Raw genomic sequence first — 18920 nt, 5'->3', positions numbered from 1 at the left:
TACATGGTTTGATAGTTCAGTTGATGAGGCCTGATGATCTTTAGATGAAGCAATAGAGCATCCATTGGGTTTGACTGAGGTATTATTTGCAAACACTCCATGTAATAAATGCCGTGTCCGTTTTGGTCCGATTTTATCACATTGCATTGCAGTTTGGCATTCTGCTGAAAAAACATGTGGTCACACAGTTAAATGGAATCCTTACTCCCCTATTTTTAATAACTTTAACATTCTCTAACAAATGTCTGGTTAGGCAATCTCAATGTAAACATTGGTATGAAAAAGGAATACGTTCCCTTGGAGATGTGTTTAGTGGCAGGGCCTTCATTCATTTGAGGACCTTTGCATCCATTTTAATTTACAGCAATCATCTTTTATTTACAATTAAGAACCGCCATGAAAACGTACAGAGTACCTTAGCAGTTCCCTTTACAGCCACATCCCTTGTTAACGTTTGTAGATGCTACATGTGGATTAAAAGGTGTCATTTATAAAATGGGACAGACTTATGTACCATTGCTTTTAGAGCCAAGATGAAGGTCAAATATTTCAAACTTTCCTGTGGACTTTGACTGACACACTGTGTGGGACACTGTACTCTGTTCCTCGAAAAATCCAGATCACCAACAGATACATCTGAACTTTTTACATAGGACGTACTTGACACCACGTAGACTATTTTCCATGAAGTGTAAGCCTGATCCGACCTGCACTTTGTGCCATGATGGCGTGGTGGGGACCTACTTCCACATGGTTTGGGAGTGCCCAGGGGTTGCTCGGTTTTGGGAGATGGTGGCTGGTAATCTGTCTCTCCTCTTATCGTGCCTGGTTCCCTGCTCTCCCCTGGTCCTTCTACTGAATGACTTTTCTCGGCTTGCACTGAACAGGGCAAAACAAAGAGTCCTTTTGGCGTGACTTACGGTTGCCAAAAAGATGGTCGCCACAAGGTGGAAGCCCCCTCACTTGCTGTCTCGTCGGCAGTGGGTCATGACATTTATTGACATTGCTTACCTGGAGCTCTCCACGGCGCGGATGCATGGTGCTAAGGTGGGCACCACCAATGTGTGGGACAGTGCAATTAAAGAACTTAAGTCATCCCTTCTTTAAGTTTAGTTTTTGTTTGAGTGCAGATTGTGTGTTTCATCATGTAGTGTTCTCGTTGCCCTGGACTTGTGTATGTTTCTGTTGGTGTGTAATTTTGTTGTTGTTTGAAAATTAATGAAAAAAATTGATTAAAAAAAAAATAAAATATATATAATCTATAATACAGTGTGTGTGTGAGAGAAATATATTCAAATGAACAATCAAACTTGTTTCTTTAATAAAATATCAAATTAATTAGGGATGTCCCGATACAACTTTTTCACTTCCGATAGGATACCGATATTGCAGCCTTGCGTATCGGCCGATACCGATATTGATCCGATATCAGCACAAATAATACATACCTTTATTACTTATTTTGTAGTGTGGAATGTTAGAAAAGGCTTGATCATGTGATGTTACTCAAACAGAGATCAATAGTCAGCAACAGTAGGTTACTTTGTTGGAGTGTGGACCACAGTCACCTATAGATAGAAGTGATGGAGCAAAAGATTTGATCAGAGAGCTTGTATTGGTGATTTTAGATGCAGTCCAGTAAAATCCAATATTTGTTTTCTGGCTGATATCGGACCGATATCAATATCGGATCGGGACACCTCTAAAATTAATTAATTTATACATTTACTATATGCCATAGCCCAGTGTTTTTCAACCTTTTTTGAGCCAAGGCACATTTTTTTCATTGAAAAAATCACGAGGCACACCACCAGCCAAACATGTTAAAAAATGATACTCTGTAGCCTATGGCCTATATTAACAATATAGCCATTCTCATCAAAGTGTCTTGAATAGGAATCAAATAAACACAAAGAATAAAGGACTTTATCATCATTTGTATTTCTTCTTTCAAATAAAAAGTGCACTTATCATGTCCACTTCAAAAATACAGCTTGAACATAACAAATGAAACAACAATGTGGTCTTAAAGGTAGTAGAAAAGTGTTTTGCAAACTCTAATTCTGTCCAAAATTATTAATTACCAGGAATACAGAAATATCGTGCTTATTATGACAGAAGCAATAATATTTGGGAAAGATTTCACTGTTCTACACTGAGAAATATGAAGAGTTACATGTACAAAATTTATCCCCCCCTCAGCGACGCGACTTGCATGATCAAAGTTGAAAAATGTTAACTTTTTAAGCGACGTGAAGCGATATCTCCCGTCCTCCACTGTCTGTAGAGCGGAGGCAGAAGCCCCTCCCTCCCGCTCCCGCTTCAGTGCTGACGGCTGCAGCGGAGGCTGTTCTACTTCCTCAAAGTATCAGGTTCAAAATTAAAGCGGTAAATTTCTTTAAAACCACAGTAACTACTGATCAAACACATTCTGAGTGAAGTCATCCTTTAATATCTCCGTTAAGTTGATCATTTAACCGTAGAAGCGGAGCAAGAAGGGAAAAAAAAGACGTCATCAACACTCTCTCTCTCTCTCTGTCTCTACCCTGTTACCGGGGCCACACACACACACACACACACACACACACACACACACACACACACACACACACACACACACACACACACACACACACACACACACACACACACACACACACACACACACACACACACACACACACACACACACACAGCTCCCTAGTGATCGCGTCGCTGGAGCGATGAAATGATGGACTGACAAAAAAGCACCACTATGTGCAAACTACCGATCAGGGACGATTTAAGGCAACGGCATCGCTTCCGTCGCGTTCGGTGTGCACGCACCTTTATTCACTACTGCAGCACGGACACTCGACAATGGTATATTATTTGCAGATAATAATTAATATGTTTTCAAAAATTTTTTTTAGACCAATTAGGTGAAATTGGATAATTTCCCACGGCACAGTGGTTGAAAAACACTGCCATAGCCTACCACATGTCTTTGTTAGAGCATAATACATCTTTTAGCATGAAAGCACATATTTTTCAATGTTGACAGCATCTTGTATCATAACTAAATCTCTGCCGTTTGTAACAAACTAAACCGTGTGAGAATCGGGTAAAAATTCGGGGAGTTATGATGAATATTGTAATTGAGGATACACCTTCCTCAGTAGAAATAAATGCAGGCCGGGCGAATTAGAGACCTCTCCAAGATGGCGGCCGCCCTGATACGTCAACTCCTGTCACTACCCGGCATCTAGCACTAGAAGTAGTAGAAGAAGAAGAAGAAGAGGAAGCGGAAGCAGTCCGCGGCATTAATGATCCGGTGGGAACAGGAAGCGGCTGAGAGCTACAAAGCAGGAGGAAACTTCAGATCCCGCAGAGGTTTGTTGGGTTCTTATTTGTTAAATCGCGAACAATTATTTTTATTTCTAATCCAACACGGCGACTAGATTGAAATTGTAAAAAAAAACCCATAAAAAACACAGAAATTTAATTATTGATGAGCTTACAGGAAGCTAACAAACGCTAATGAAAGATTTAATCATTAAATCGCTTTGGTTCGATTGGATTAGATTAATTTACATTTTAATATCATCAGAAATGTTGGTGTAGCGAAAACCTGTTTTACAGCTGTGTGTGTGTGTGTGTGTGTGTGTGTGTGTGTGTGTGTGTGTGTGTGTGTGTGTGTGTGTCGTGCTTCAGAACAACATTCCAGCATGGGGCTGCTGTCTGACCCGAACAGGAGACGAGCTCTGATCGGATTACTCACCCGACTCAACAGTCCAATCAGGTGTGTTGTTCAGGGTGTCCGTGCTGAGCCACGCCCTCTTCTCTTTGATTATTGATTTTTTTTAAAGGTGCATAAACAATACATACAAAATAAATGGAATGTCACAAAACAAGTTTTTTCCCAAAACAAGTGAAAAACACAAAGTAAGAAGATTTCAGTCAATATTTACACGTTTTAAAAAGGAGTAGAAAGAAATCTGACTTTTTTAATCACTATAACACATTTATATATCAGCTACTCATATATAATGTTGGAATTGTCTATTGATACAGAAGCGTATCCATAGCCCCCGGAACTATGGATACGCTTTTTGGACCTTTTCTATATCTACGGTCTACGGCGCCGCACTCACAGATTCTTCCTTTTGCTGCCGTGGGTTTGAATCCCACTTTTGTCATATATATTTTTTCATTTTAACATATTTAAAATGGAAAATTCCACCTTTAAAAATACATATATGAAAAATTCAACATTTGAGGGTATTTCCTGGGATAGCTTTAGGGCTCAAATAAAAGGGTTAGCGGGGTAGCTAAAAATAAATGAGAAAACAAAAATGATGAAACTTTAAGTCATGTGGCGCACCTATCATATGACCTAAACTGGCCAATGAGGGGCACTGTGTATGCATCGACAGGTAGTCTATTGATACGTTTACTTATCCATATACTAGTATTCAGACCCCTTTAAATGTTTCACTCTTTGTTTCAGTTCAGACATTTGCTAAAATCAAAAAAGTTAATTTTATTTCTCAGTAATGCACACTCAGCACCCCATCTTTACAGAAAAAAACAGAAATGTAGAAATGTTTGCAAATGTATTAAAAAAGAAAAAGTGAAATATCACATGGTCATAAGTATTCAGACCCTTTGCTGTGACACTCATATTTAACTCACATACTGTCTTTTTCTTCTGATCCTCCTTGAGATGGTTCTGCTCCTTCATTGGAGTTTAGCTGTGTTTAATTAAACTGATTGATTGATTATTAAAGGCCACATCTGTCTATATAAGACCTTACAGCTCACAGTGCATGTCAGAGCAAATATGAATCATGAGGTTGAAGGAACTGCCCAAGGAACTCAGAGACAGAATTGTGGCAAGGCAAAGATCTGGACAAGGTTACAAAAGAAGTTCTGCAGCACTGAAGGTTCCTAAGAGCACCTCCATATTCCTTAAATAGAAGAAGTTTGGGACAATCAGAACTCTAACTAGACCTGGTGATGATTTGCGTAGTTTTTTGGCAGTTTAAATGGGGTTTCAGGTGGATTAGGAGCTGTTTAATGCAGCCAAGACGGGAGCAGGAGGGCGGCGCGCCTGATAAGCGCTCCCCAGAAACACGTATTCCCCATTAAAAAAAAAGGTTCCTTCCTTCTCACAGTGACGCATTTCATGCCAATTCTGTCCATTTGATTTTTTAAGGACCCTATACTTAATTTGTGTAATAGGAATGATAACACACACATATATATATACATCTATTCATCCATCTTCTTCCGCTTTATCCGGGGCCGGGTTGCGAAGGCAGCAGTCTCAGCAGAGATGCCCAGACCTCCCGATCCACGCACACCTCCTCCAGCTGTTCTGGGGGGACCCCGAGGCGACACCAGGCCAGCTCAGAGACATAGTCCCTCCAGCGTGTCCTTCCACGAGGCCTCTTCCAAATAGGACATGCCTGAAACACCTCCCGAGGGAGGCGACCAGGAGGCATGCCGAAAAAGATGCCACCTCAGCTGGCTCCTTTATTTTTTTAAAAATAAATATTGATGTTTGGCGCCAGTGAATCGATAACATATTGCTAGACAAAACATCAAGATATATCGTTGTATCGAGATATTGTCACACTCCTACTGTGCAGTATACACTGTTTTACTTGGCTGTCATTTATGTGATTGACAATGTTTTGTAATTCCTGTGAAATGGATTCAGTGCAGTAGATAAATTCTGAATTTCTTAAGTGACGCAGACATTGTGATGTATCGCGGATGAAATTTCTAGTGATATATCGATTATTGCTATATCATCGTTATCGCGGACAAAAATATCATGATATATCGTATCGTGAGGTACCTGGCGATATCCAGCCCTACTCCTCAGTGCAAGACATATGAAAACCTGCATAAAGTTTGCCAAAAAACACATGAAGGACTCCCAGACTATGAGAAATAAGATTCTCTGATCAGACCAAGATTGAACTTTTCTAATCAGTATTTGTGGAGAAAACCAGTCACTGCTCATCACCTGCCCAATACAATCCCAACAGTGAAACATGGTGGTGGCAGCATCATGCTATCGGGGTGTTTTTCAGCTGCAGGGACAGGACAACTGGTTGCAATTGAAGGAAAGATGAATGTGACCAAGTACAGAGACATCCTGGAAGAAAACCTCTTCCAGAGTTCTCAGGACCTCAGACTGGGCTGAAGGTTCACCTTCCAACAAGACAATGACCCTAAGCACACAGCTATAATAACAAAGGAGTGGCTTCAGAACAACTCTGTGACCATTGTTGACTGGTCCAACCAGAGCCCTGACCTAAACCCAACTGATCTCTGGAGAAACCTGAAAATGTCTGTCCACCAACGTTCACCATCCAACCTGACAGAACTGGAGAAGATCTACAGGAAGAATGTCAGAGGATCTGGTGTGAAAAACTTGTTGCATCATTCCCAAGAAGACTCATGGCTGTACGAGCTCAGAAGATGTTTCTACTCAATACTGAGCAAAGGGTCTGAATACTTAATACATTACTAAGTGTACATCAATGAGAAATAAAATGAACTTTTTTATTTTAGCAAATGGCTGCAATGAAACAAAGAGTGAAAGATTTAAAGGGGTCTGAATACTTTCCGTACCCACTGTATACAGTAATATGACCACAATAATTATATTAATAAAAGTGGAGACTTCACTGATATTGTACATAGAACCACATTTCTATACATTGCTATACCCACACCAAACATTTTTATTTATTTTGTTACATTTTATTAGCTGCGTTTTACAATTTTTTAATCTATATTATGATACACATAGCTCAACGCAGACACACCAGACAAAAATCAGACGTTATGATGATGATCTAATGCTGAGGGAGTGAACTAAACTTTCATATTCCAGATAGGCCACATCGTTCTTCATACACCGTTAAATATATTTATACAGGAATGTCCAGAAGTGTAGGTGGCAAGCGGAATCACCTACTACTCTCTTTCTGACCTTCTACTCTTAAACATGTTCATAAATGATTCCTGATCCCTTTAGCACTGAAATAATATCTGTAATATTACATGAATATCTGCAAACTTCAGGTTTTTCTTTTAGCTCTGTCTGCTAGCATAGCATCTCTTCTTCACTGCGCAGAATAACAACATCACAACCGAACACTAGGTTCCCAGCGCCCTCTGCTGGTCTAAACTAATATCTGGCGGCTGTAACTGAAGGAAAACAATCATTCTCTCTAAACATTTCCCCAATAATATAATAAATCTTAACATTCACAACATTACTGAATTCAACTAAATTAAATAAACAATATCTTTAAGAAAAATTCAACAAAGAAAAGTGTCACTGGTATACTGTATTTGTATTGTTTTTGTTGTTTTTATTGAGGTTAATTTTCAGGGTCTTCGAATGTATTTAATGACATTGTAGAATATTCCTGTTTAATGTGAAAATGTGTGAAACCGTTTTGTTAGTTCAACTTTTGTAGTGATGTGTTGCTCATGTTTGATTTTGTGTGTTATTTAGATGTTCTTTTGTGCCGGGGTTCTCATCCTCATTTTTTTTTTTTTTTTTTAACATTTTTCTACATCTACACCAAACTCACCATATTTTAACCTATTTTCATCGCTTTTTCTTGCCATATTTTTGCTCCTTTTAATATATTTTTGCTACATTTCTGACACTTCTACATCACATTTTAATGACTTTTCTACACATTTTTTCCACTTTCCAGACATGTTCAGCACTTATAAACACTTTCTACTACTTTTACACCTAATGTTACATATGTTGACCTATTATTGTCACTTTTAATACCCTTTCACCATTCTATAGGGCTTCTCGAGTATAGTAAAAATAATAATTATTTTAGTCATGATTGAAATCATGATTTGTCAACCAAAAAGTTAATAATTTTTTGTACAAAAAAATCTGTTCTTTAAACATAAAATCATTCAAACACTAAAATCAAGTATGTTCACTTTTGCACAAAACAAAACACGTGTTGCAGCCTTAGTGATGTCATTGCTCTCGGTTGTTGTCAAACACAAAGTGTTCCAGATCTCAGAATTTCACTTGACTCGCTTGTTTACTGTGTTTTCCTGCCATGTTTCAAGACTGCTAGCAGCAGCTTTCCTTGTGTTAGCCTGCAGGCTATGCTAGCTTTAGCTTTGAGAGGGGCGGGACTTAGGAGCCAGCATGCACTTGCAATAAACAACTCAAAGTTAGGATTAATAATTGTTTTTCCTCATGTGTGCCAAGCTTTATTCTTTGTAGATATCCTAAATTGTGGAAGTTTGTAATTTAATATTTATTATTTACACAGCCTTACCATATTTCATGCTTTTTTTTTGCCAATTTAACTACATTCAATGATAAAAATAATATAATGATGATAATAATAATGTATTCACCATTTGTCATGCCCATTATTGCCAGTTTAAACTAATTGTTCCAATATTGACACTTTGAACCCTTTTTAACCTGTTTTTGTCCACTCTAATTTACAGCTTTTAAACATTTTCATTTAATCTAATTTCACCACCATTTCCACCATTTTGGTCCTTTGAACCCATCTTTGCTACATTTCTCACATTTCTGACACTTCTACATCACATTTTAATGCCTTTTCTACACATTTTTCCACTTTCCAGACATGTTCAGCACTTATTAACCATTTCTACCACTTTTCCTAATGTCACATATGTTGACCCATTATTGTCACTTTTAACCTCTTTTCACCAGATTTCATGATTACTTTTGCCAATTTAAGCATATTCATGATTTGTAATGCCCATTATTTGCCAGTTTAAACTAATTGTCCCAATATTGTCCCATTTTACCACTTTTTCTGTCTGTTTTTCCCCACTCTAATTTTCAATTCAATTGAACTTTATTTATACAGCGCAGTTTAAAACAAAGTCATCTCGATGATATAAAAGTCATAATAAGAAAGAAAAAACCCAACAAGATCCACATTTTTTTTTTTTTTATTACTTTATTAATCCCTGAAGGGAAATGATGTTACACTCTGTTATTTTAGGGACATGCTTCTCACACACACAGGCCCGAATCACACACATGCACAAACAGGACCTGTGGACATGCATCAATGGAGAGATGTCAGAGTGGGGCTGCTTCCACAATGAAGGGAGCGCACCAGAGCAGTGTTGGGGTTTGGTGCCTTGCACCTCTCCAGCTACCAGAACAACTTCTGTATTTTGGTCCGCATTGGGACTTGAACCGGCCACCCTCCGGTTTCCAACCCATGTCTCTACGGACTGAGCTACTGCCACCCATGAACAAGTATTTAGCTACAGTGGGAAGAAACAACTCCCTTTTAACAGGAATAAATCTCTGTTAGAACCAGGTTCAGAGGTGGCAGCCATCTGCGTGGACTGGTTGTGGTTAGTAGACAGAAGGACCAACAGAACAGGATAGAGAGATAGAACATCAGAATGTTCCAGACTATTTGAGCCGTGAACCACAGATCAGGAAGTGACATCATCAGCTTCACGACACCTGAAACAGAGCAGAGAGAGAAGGACGAGGAGAAGACACTGACTGCAGAAAAACATGATACATTATTATAAAGTCAGCCTGTGTTGGCCTTGGGCCTCACTCCCAGTGCCTAGTCAGCACTTATTATAAAGGTGATCAATCTCTTCCTGTTTATTGGTAATCTAACAGTGACTCTAAGGCCCATGAACACTCCCCCTTCAGTACTCATCTCAACACGCGTGGATGCTGTTTATTTCTGTTTTTCTGTGTTTGCTAATTACGACTGCAGCTGGTTCCACGGAGGTGCATCCTGAAAGCGGGGAAAGGGGAGCAAGTTTTAAAAAAATGTTTATTTAGTGCGTACATAAATGAGTACAGATGACATCAGCCAGGGGTTTCTTACAAAAGTATTTAAAATAAGTAAATTAAAAGCTAAATCTGCAGAGGTGAGTGCTGTGGGCTGATCTAATGAAGAGAACATGAGGGGGAGGGGCCTCGTCCCAAGGCGGAGCCTCGTCCCCTCGAGCAAAACAGCAGGAAAATGGCTGCTTGCAGGAGATTTTGAGATTACTCAAAAATACGTCAATCAATCTGAGCAACAGTGGAGGTCTGTTTTTCAGGAGGGAATGATGCACTAACATGATATAAAGCCCCCCCCCCCCCCAACACCTTTAAGATGACTATAATAATAATAATAATAAACGTTCCTGGATAACAGTGGATATTATTCAGATGAATAAATAAATGTGGTTATCACAGATTCATAGAACAATAGACCATCATTTTACTGACTTTATGGATGGACCCCAAAAATCTCTCCTTTATTCCCCCTTATAGATGGTCCTGTCTCCACATGACTGTTCTTCAATGTTCATGTCTGTGTTCAACCACCTTCAGCTACAGTGGGGGTCCCTGCTCTTTGAAACCTTTATTTTGGAGGATCTCTGCTCTATGGGACCTTTATTTTGGAGGGTCCCCGCTCTCTGGGACCTTTATTTTGGGGCTGAACAAGTTGAGAACCAGTGTTGTAGAGGTTTTTTGGCTCTGTTGTTGTTGTCTTGTTTGTGTTCCTTGTGTTGAACTGACTCACTGTGCGTGTGCATGTGTGTGTTTGTGTCACAGCGTGGTGTGCTATGTGGCGGGCGTGGCCTGGTTCATGGGCTTGGCCTTCGAGCCTTTCACCCTGAGGACGTACATGTCGGAGAACGCCATGGGCTCCACCATGGTGGAGGAGCGTTTCCCCGCTGGGGAGCGAGCCCTGGCCACCGGCCGAGAGTTCAGCGCTCACAAGAAGAAAGTGGGGTAGGTTGTAGCGGACGCTAGCTAGGACCTCCTCCAGGGTTTCGGATCAATTATCATTGTAAGTGATTTTTATCCCCCGCCACAAAGTGTGAAGGGTGATATAGGTTTGAGCTCCCTGCATCCAATTGTCCGAGTTAAAGTGGACAGCTTTTCTCAGAAACCATTTAAGATAGTAATTTTATATTCTGATGTGATTATATTTTCTTATGTATACATCTAAGTTCTTAGATTTAGGACATTTAGGAAAAGGTTGTGAGTTCTAATGACAACCAATCTGGTGGGGGATGTTTATGATTGTCTTCTTGTCAATTAAAATTATGGCGCAATCAAGGTTAGGATCAATTACATTTTTCAGTTACAGTTACGTTGTCAATTACCCATGTTCAATTACAATTCAATTACGATTACAGTGACCAGCTGTTTTTCCAATTACAATGAGATTACAATAATTTCTTATCCTCAGACAGTCAATTATATTTGTTTTCAAATACTAAAGTTCAATTATAATCAATCACTATTATTGAATATTATTATTATTACTACCTCTACTACTATTACCACTATCCCATTTTAGCCGGGAAACTCCCGTATTTTACCCCTCTTTCCCGCCATCTTCCCGTATTATTATTTTCCCGTAAATATCCAGTATTTTAATGTAATAATAATGAAAAGATGTCTTACTAAACTGAACGGCGTCACTAGCCTCGTGAGAACTTCCACCTGAAATGATCTGAGTGACAGTTCTCGCAAGATTAGTGCTGACATCAGCAATAAACCCGTAAACAACAGAACAGAGATGATGAATGAAGACGTTCTGGTGATAAAAACTAAGAACTGGTGTAAATATGTTATAAAATATAACATAGAGTTTATCTTCATAAAGACCATCAGGATGTGACACAGTTACACGTTCTGTTAGATTAATAACTGATATTTTAACGTCTACCACAGCAGAAGGAACCACGTAAGTCACCATGAAAAATCATCCAATCACAAGCTCCACAAATATACACTGTTTATAAAGTGTTAAATAATGTAAAGTCTGTAATAAATGTGTCTAATAAGTCATTAGTGAATACCAGAGAACCACATGAGATTATAATAAAATACATAATAAATAAAATGTTAATGTCTAACTTAAAGACAAACAATGTGAAATTAACAGTAAATATACAACGTGTTGACTTGTATATAAACTGTAAGTATATTAAATAAACACATGTGCTTCATATACACATTTATGTTTTTATTTAGGCTGTTTTATAATTTAGGAATTAGGGCTGGGAGATATATCGAGATTCAAGATATAACGAGTTTTCTATTTTGGTGATATAGAAAACTATAATATTTCATATATATATATATTATATCTTATTATGTATCAAAATACTAGTTTTAGGAGTCGCTGCTTTTTCTTCTCAGATCAACATGTAAAGCTCAGTTAGATGATTAATAAGTGTCATATATTGATCAGCTGTTTATTAATAAATGTCTCTGTGTAATATTTTACATCAGCAAATTTAACCCAGAATTGTTTTTCTGGTCAGACTTTATTTAATAAAATTATCTAGATTTATATCATATTTCACCATTTAGAGAAAATATATTGAGATATGAGTTTTGGTTCATATCACCAGCCCTAGTAGGAATGTTTACAGCATTTTAATGTTAATAAAGGTCGACCTATAGATTATAATCACATGATTGTATTTAATAAGTGGTTGATAAGTGGATATTTTAGATTTCTTATACACTTGTCTTAAAATATAAGGGATACTGTAGCTTGGTTGGAGTGGTGCTACGGATCGTAGTGAGCGTCCAAAAATTTCCCTTATTTTCAAATCCAAAACTTGACAGGTATGCTACTATTACTACAACTATTACTACTGCTATTACTACTACTATTACTACTACTATTACTATTACTATTACTACTACTATTACTACTATTACTACTACTATTACTACTACTATTACTATTACTATTACTACTACTATTACTACTACTATTACTACTACTATTACTACTATTACTACAACTATTACTACTACTGCTATTACTACTACTATTACTACTACTATTACTATTACTATTACTACTACTATTACTACTATTACTACTACTATTACTACTACTATTACTATTACTATTACTACTACTATTACTACTACTATTACTACTACTATTACTACTATTACTACAACTATTACTACTGCTATTACTACTACTATTACTACTACTATTACTATTACTATTACTACTACTATTACTACTATTACTACTACTATTACTACTACTATTACTATTACTATTACTACTACTATTACTACTACTATTACTACTACTATTACTACAACTATTACTACTGCTATTACTACTGCTATTACTACTACTATTACTATTACTATTACTACTACTATTACTACTATTACTACTACTATTACTACTACTATTACTATTACTACTACTATTACTACTACTATTACTACTACTATTACTACTACTACTACTATTACTACTATTACTACTATTACTACTACTATTACTACTACTATTACTACTACTACTATTACTACTATTACTAATATTACTACTATTACTATTACTACTATTACTACTACTATTACTACTATTACTATTACTATTACTTTTACTACTATTACTATTACTATTACTACTATTACTATTACTACTACTACTATTACTATTACTACTACTACTACTATTACTACCACTATTATTATTACTACTACTACTATTACTCCTACTATTACTATTACACCTACTACTACTATTACTACTACTATTACTATTATTATTGCTACTATTACTACTACTATTACTATTACTATTACTACTACTACTACTACTACTACTACTATTACTACTATTACTATTACTACTACTATTACTATTACTACTACTACTACTACTACTACTACTACTACTATTACTACTACTATTACTACTACCACTACTACTACTACTATTACTATTACTACTACTATTCCTATTTTATTTATTTTTTTATTCAATTTATTTTCGACATGGTTACATTCACTTTCACATTTACATTTTTTTTGTACATGCCGAAAAAGGAGACGAGAGAAGCAGTTTGCTTATTTAAGTCCCGTCCCCTGTTTTGAACACAGAAAATTTACATCAAAGCTTGTCTCTCTGGTCAAACATTCTTAGGTTGTTCTGAACACAATATCATTTCATTCTTTTTTCTTTTTTTTTTTCTTTTTGTCCTTTTTTTGTGTAGGATTTATTCTCATCTGTAGTCAGTGTTGTCTATTTTTATTCCTCCTCCTCTCTATCGTTGTTCATGTCGGCCTTGTTCCCTGCAGATTTCATTCCCAGACGTTGTTTGCGTTTCTCCAGTTCAAAAGAAAAGTTCATCTTCTTTTGAAGTACATGATATCTTCAGAAAGTTTTCTTAGCATACGAAGGATTAGAAAGGCAGCTTGTTGCTAGTCAAGCTTGTAGCTTGTTTTGTCTCTACATCAAGGTTATTCCAGCTGTTGATAGCTGTATTTTATTTTGCAAATTAACTTAAGTAATTCAGAATGTAATTGTAATTGACTGTCAGTGGGAAAATAATTGTAATTGGATAAAATGCATGTCATTGTAATCATAATTTAGTTGTAATTGAACATAGATAATTAAAGATGTAATTGTAATTGACCACAACCCTGGCCTCTTCCTTTTCCTCTCCCCTTCCTCCCCTTCCCCCACTTCTTCCTCCTCCTCCTCTTCTTCCTCCCCCTCTTCCTTCTCATCCTCCTCTTTTTCTTTTTCCTCTTCCCCCTCCTCCTCTTCCTCCTCTTCTTATTCTTCCTCCTCTTCCTCTTCCTCCTCAGGGGGATGCCGGTGGACTGGCTGGTGAAGAACATGCAGACTCGAGGTCTGGAGGTTTTCACTCAGAGTTTCTCGCGCACGCTGCCGTTCCCTGACGAGAACAAAGAACGATACGTAAGAGCACGGGCCTTTCGCCGCGGTTGGGCTCAATTACAATTGGAATCATGGAATTGATCATTAATTACAGATATGGCGTGATCATCATTGTAACTTTGAAAAACAGTCACTGTTGTAATCGTAATTGAGTTCAGATAATTGACTTTGTAATTGTAATTGATATGGAAATTCAATGAAAAATTATATATATTATATATTTCATTAAGATAATGAATAGAATAGAAGTTTATTCAAATAATCACGATACAATTTAACATAGTAACAATACTGTGAATGTAACTGATAGTTTGTATAGTTTATAGATATTACTAAATTCCAACTCTTGTTCCTAGATGAGCTTTTACATAATATATTATAATTAATGCACTGAAATATGCACAATAAGATGTTAAAACGACAACATACACACACAAATACAGAAGCATATACCTAATTGTAATCAAATTTCAGGTGTAAAAAATAATCATAATTCAATGTTCATTTGGAATAATGCTGGAAACTGTAATCATAATTGACCATGGATAACTGAAAGCGTAATTGTAATTTTAAAATGTAATTGACCCAACCTCCCTCCCCCTCTGTGCAGATGGTCAAAGGCACCAACGTGTACGGGATCCTTCGCGCTCCCAGAGCTCCCAGAACTGAAGCTCTGGTGCTGAGCGCCGCCTGTGGCCCCGCGGAGCACAACGAGCAGGCGGTGGGGCTGCTGCTGGGACTGGCTCAGTACTTCAGGAGTGAGACGCACACACACACACACACACACACACACACAGCTTCAAGGTGTGTGTGTGTAACCAAAGCCTCTCCAACAGACCAGATCTACTGGGCCAAGGACATCATCTTCCTGATCAACGAGCACGATCTGATCGGGATGCAGGCCTGGCTGGAAGGCTACCACCACACCAACACCACGGGTAAACACACACACACACACTAATACAGACACACACACACTAGAGCTGCAACTAACAATGGATTAATTGGTCGATAAATTGATTGATTGATTAGATTTAAAAAAAAAAAAAAACAGTTTATCTAAAAAGCACATTTAAGAAAAAGCACACACAACCACTCGTGGTGCGCGCGCACACAAATATTTGTGGTGCTCACACACTAGGGGTTGAACAACTTCATAATTTTAAAGGTCGACTTTATGTGCATACTAGTTGAGTCGACGTCTACTAGTCGATGACGTCACCAAGAGCCGAAGCCGAGCCGAGTGCCGGTGTTGTGCTGCGGCTTCTTGGCGGTAGAGACACACACACACACACACATTTGTTATATTTATTTTCATTTATAAACATAAAATATATATTCCTGTCTCATACAGTAGATTATCGCTCCATCCTTTAGGTGCTACTGATTTTGGTATTTTCCTGGCTTAATCTGAGCCCATATTAACAAAGAAGAAGATTATTAGTAATATCATTCATCTCCTCATTTTCACTGTTTACATATAAGAAATGTGGATTTTTGTTTTGTTTTACTGTTTTATTCATCACCTCATTTAATAATTCTTCAATATTGTTTTTGTTCAGTAAAATAGTCTAATATTTTACAAAATAGTAAAAAATTGTTTTAGTTTGTTTTTGTAATGTTTATATTTTAATTGAGATTGTTTTGTTTTTATTCTAAGAAATTCTTTGTAGAACAAGTTCTTTTTCTTAAATGTGTTTGTAATCCATGGACATTGTTTATATTTTGGTCTTTTTTTTAGTTTTTTTAGTGGACAGGTTCTGTCATAAAGTTTTCTGAATTGCAGCAAAAAGTTATTATCAGAACTATTAACTAGAGATGCACCGAAATGAAAATTTGAGGCCGAAGCTGAATAAAATATAAACGCTTGGCCGAATACCAAATATCGAATGCGGTTGTTCAATTTTTCACTATTTTTTTAATAGTGCATAAATAGCCTAGAATACATTTTTAAACATGTTTTTTAAAGAAGGTAAATGTTTATTGAATTTTCTGACATTTTTTAAATATTCCAGTAGTCTTTGTTTTTCATAAAAAAGCACAACAAAGTTTATCATTTATATTAACCCTTCAAATAAAACAAAACATGCATTCCAAAAAAAAGTTGGATTTTACCCACGTTGGCAGGTGACATCACCAAACACGCCTCCTAGAATGTTAGCTCCTCCCTCTCCAACGATCTAACAGCTAAAACAAACACCGCTGTTTAATATAGAATATTTATTATACTTTATTACCATATATGTAAATACAAACTGCACTACTTTTTCTGCTGCTGATCGTGTTGGGAGTCACTGACCCATTGTTTACACACATCAGCTGTTAGCACTCCATGCTAATGCTACACCAGTCTATGCAGTGAGACCCGGTGTCACGGTCTGAGTTTACCTTGTGCTGAGATTGATTATGAGCATGCGCACTACCGTAAAATTGATTTTTACTACTTCAGCTTAGCTTTTTTCTACTTCCGCCGTGCTGAGATTAAAAATGTAATTTCAAAGCTAATGTTCAAAGCTAATGTTATTTGACGAGTGATGAACGGCTCCTTTTCTTAGGGAAAAATGTACAACTGCTCAATATACGAGGCAGGAGAAATATGTTTTATAATGTGTTCTATGCAATTTTTCATTATTATTACCGTACTTGTATTCTGTTTGGGTAAAAATAAAGCACATGTTGGCCAAAACATGATTATAATAAAACTCCATACAAAAAGAAATAATTTATTTTCCAAAAGAACATGATTATAATATACATTGCAGTTAATACCAGTTAAGCTAATGTAATTTTATTTTTTTAAATCAGTATAATCCAACACGGGTACATCACAGTTTGTAGCAGTCACGTACTGAGATTTCAAGATAATCTCAGTACGGAGGGAAACTCAGACCGTGACACTGGTGTAGTGTATGGAGGAAACGATGGAGATGTTTACGTATTCATGGCTCACAGCGCTAACAACGGACTCGGTTGTGGAATTGGACAACTTCCAACTTTTACGCAGTGACGGACGACAGACAGCGGTAAGGAGAGAGTCTGGCTGTGTTTGTGTGTGGAAAGGAGAAGCTGCTGGTTCTGCAGCAACGCGCACACACTTTTCTGACTCTAGATCTCTGCACGTTGTTTGATTGCGTCACACGTTACTATTTGGCCTTGATTTTAACTCACTAAACCGAAGGCCGAATGTTGCTTTTTTTTTCCAATATTCGGCCGTATATATTCAGTGCATCCCTACTATTAACATTATCATCATTTAGAATTTTGTCCCACTTTTGTTCAAGTAATTTTTTTTTAAAACATACCTCAGCTATAACTATAACATGCTCAGTAGTAGTCTCCTGTTTAACTAAAGTTTGTATCATATGCTGTAAACACAGGAAGATGGTCACTAATATCACTGACCAATATTTTAATATTATTGATAAGAGTTGTAGAATGAGATGTTATTGTTGTAGGTCTGGTAATAGCTGGGTATCAGTGCATACTGTATAGCGTGTTTATTGTCCCCACATATGAAGATTGTTTTATGATTTCTTAATGTAAACATCATTTCCATCCGTTCTGTAACCTGTTCCATACACACAGCTAATTAGTGCGTGCTTATTCATTTGGTCATATATTTCTACTGTTATGATTGACATTTGGTTCTTAATTCTGCAGTTTAAATCTTTGTGCACATAAAGATCTACACCTCCTCCATTCTTGTTTTGCTGATCTACATGAAAAAGCTCCTCGAGTTCAAACTTCACGTCTTTATTCAGATGAATCCAGGCTTCAGTAATAGCAACAATACTAAAACCTTGTTTAAAATGACCCAAATAAGTCCTAATTTGTGTGAAATTTGCATATAAACTTCTGGCATTAATGTGAATTATTGAAAATTGTCCTGTTTTATTTATACTTTCACACTGATCTTCTGTACAATAACTACAGTTAATATCATTGTAATTGATAAAGTTCATATCAGGATCAATAATACGTTCTAAATCCTGTACATTATAACAATTGGGATCAAATGAGTGAAGTTCTAAATTTCCAAGTTGACTAATCCAATGAGACATATTACTACTGTGAGAGGTTAACGTATTTATTGTGTCATAATTAATGCTTGTATTATCTTGACCAATATCTATTATTTATTTCATTTTTATCCTTTCTGTCTTTGTC

General features: G+C 36.8%; 1 protein-coding gene across 1 annotated transcript; it reads left to right on the top strand.

Moving 5' to 3' along the window:
* Window positions 1-3298: 3298 nt before the first annotated feature.
* On the top strand, window positions 3299-17780 carry gpaa1 (glycosylphosphatidylinositol anchor attachment 1). Its single transcript, XM_028472107.1, has 7 exons — window positions 3299-3372; window positions 3694-3781; window positions 10619-10798; window positions 14663-14774; window positions 15364-15511; window positions 15590-15691; window positions 17758-17780. Exons 1-7 carry the CDS (start codon window positions 3306-3308, stop codon window positions 17778-17780), a joined length of 720 nt encoding a protein of 239 aa, XP_028327908.1. The 5' UTR covers window positions 3299-3305.
* The last annotated feature ends 1140 nt before the right edge of the window (window positions 17781-18920 follow it).

Source organism: Gouania willdenowi, chromosome 17, assembly GCF_900634775.1.
Source record: "Gouania willdenowi chromosome 17, fGouWil2.1, whole genome shotgun sequence".
NCBI lineage: Eukaryota > Metazoa > Chordata > Actinopteri > Blenniiformes > Gobiesocidae > Gouania > Gouania willdenowi.
Note: the sequence above shows the minus strand (reverse complement) of the source record. Positions and strands in the feature narration are given on the sequence as shown.

Coding starts and splice junctions, on each gene's coding strand:
- gpaa1 (XM_028472107.1), top strand. CDS start 3,306: ATGATCCGGTGGGAACAGGAAGCGGCTGAGAGCTACAAAGCAGGAGGA. Junction 3,782..10,618: donor CGACTCAACAGTCCAATCAG/GTGTGTTGTTCA, acceptor TTTGTGTCACAG/CGTGGTGTGCTATGTGGCGG. Junction 10,799..14,662: donor GCTCACAAGAAGAAAGTGGG/GTAGGTTGTAGC, acceptor CTTCCTCCTCAG/GGGGATGCCGGTGGACTGGC.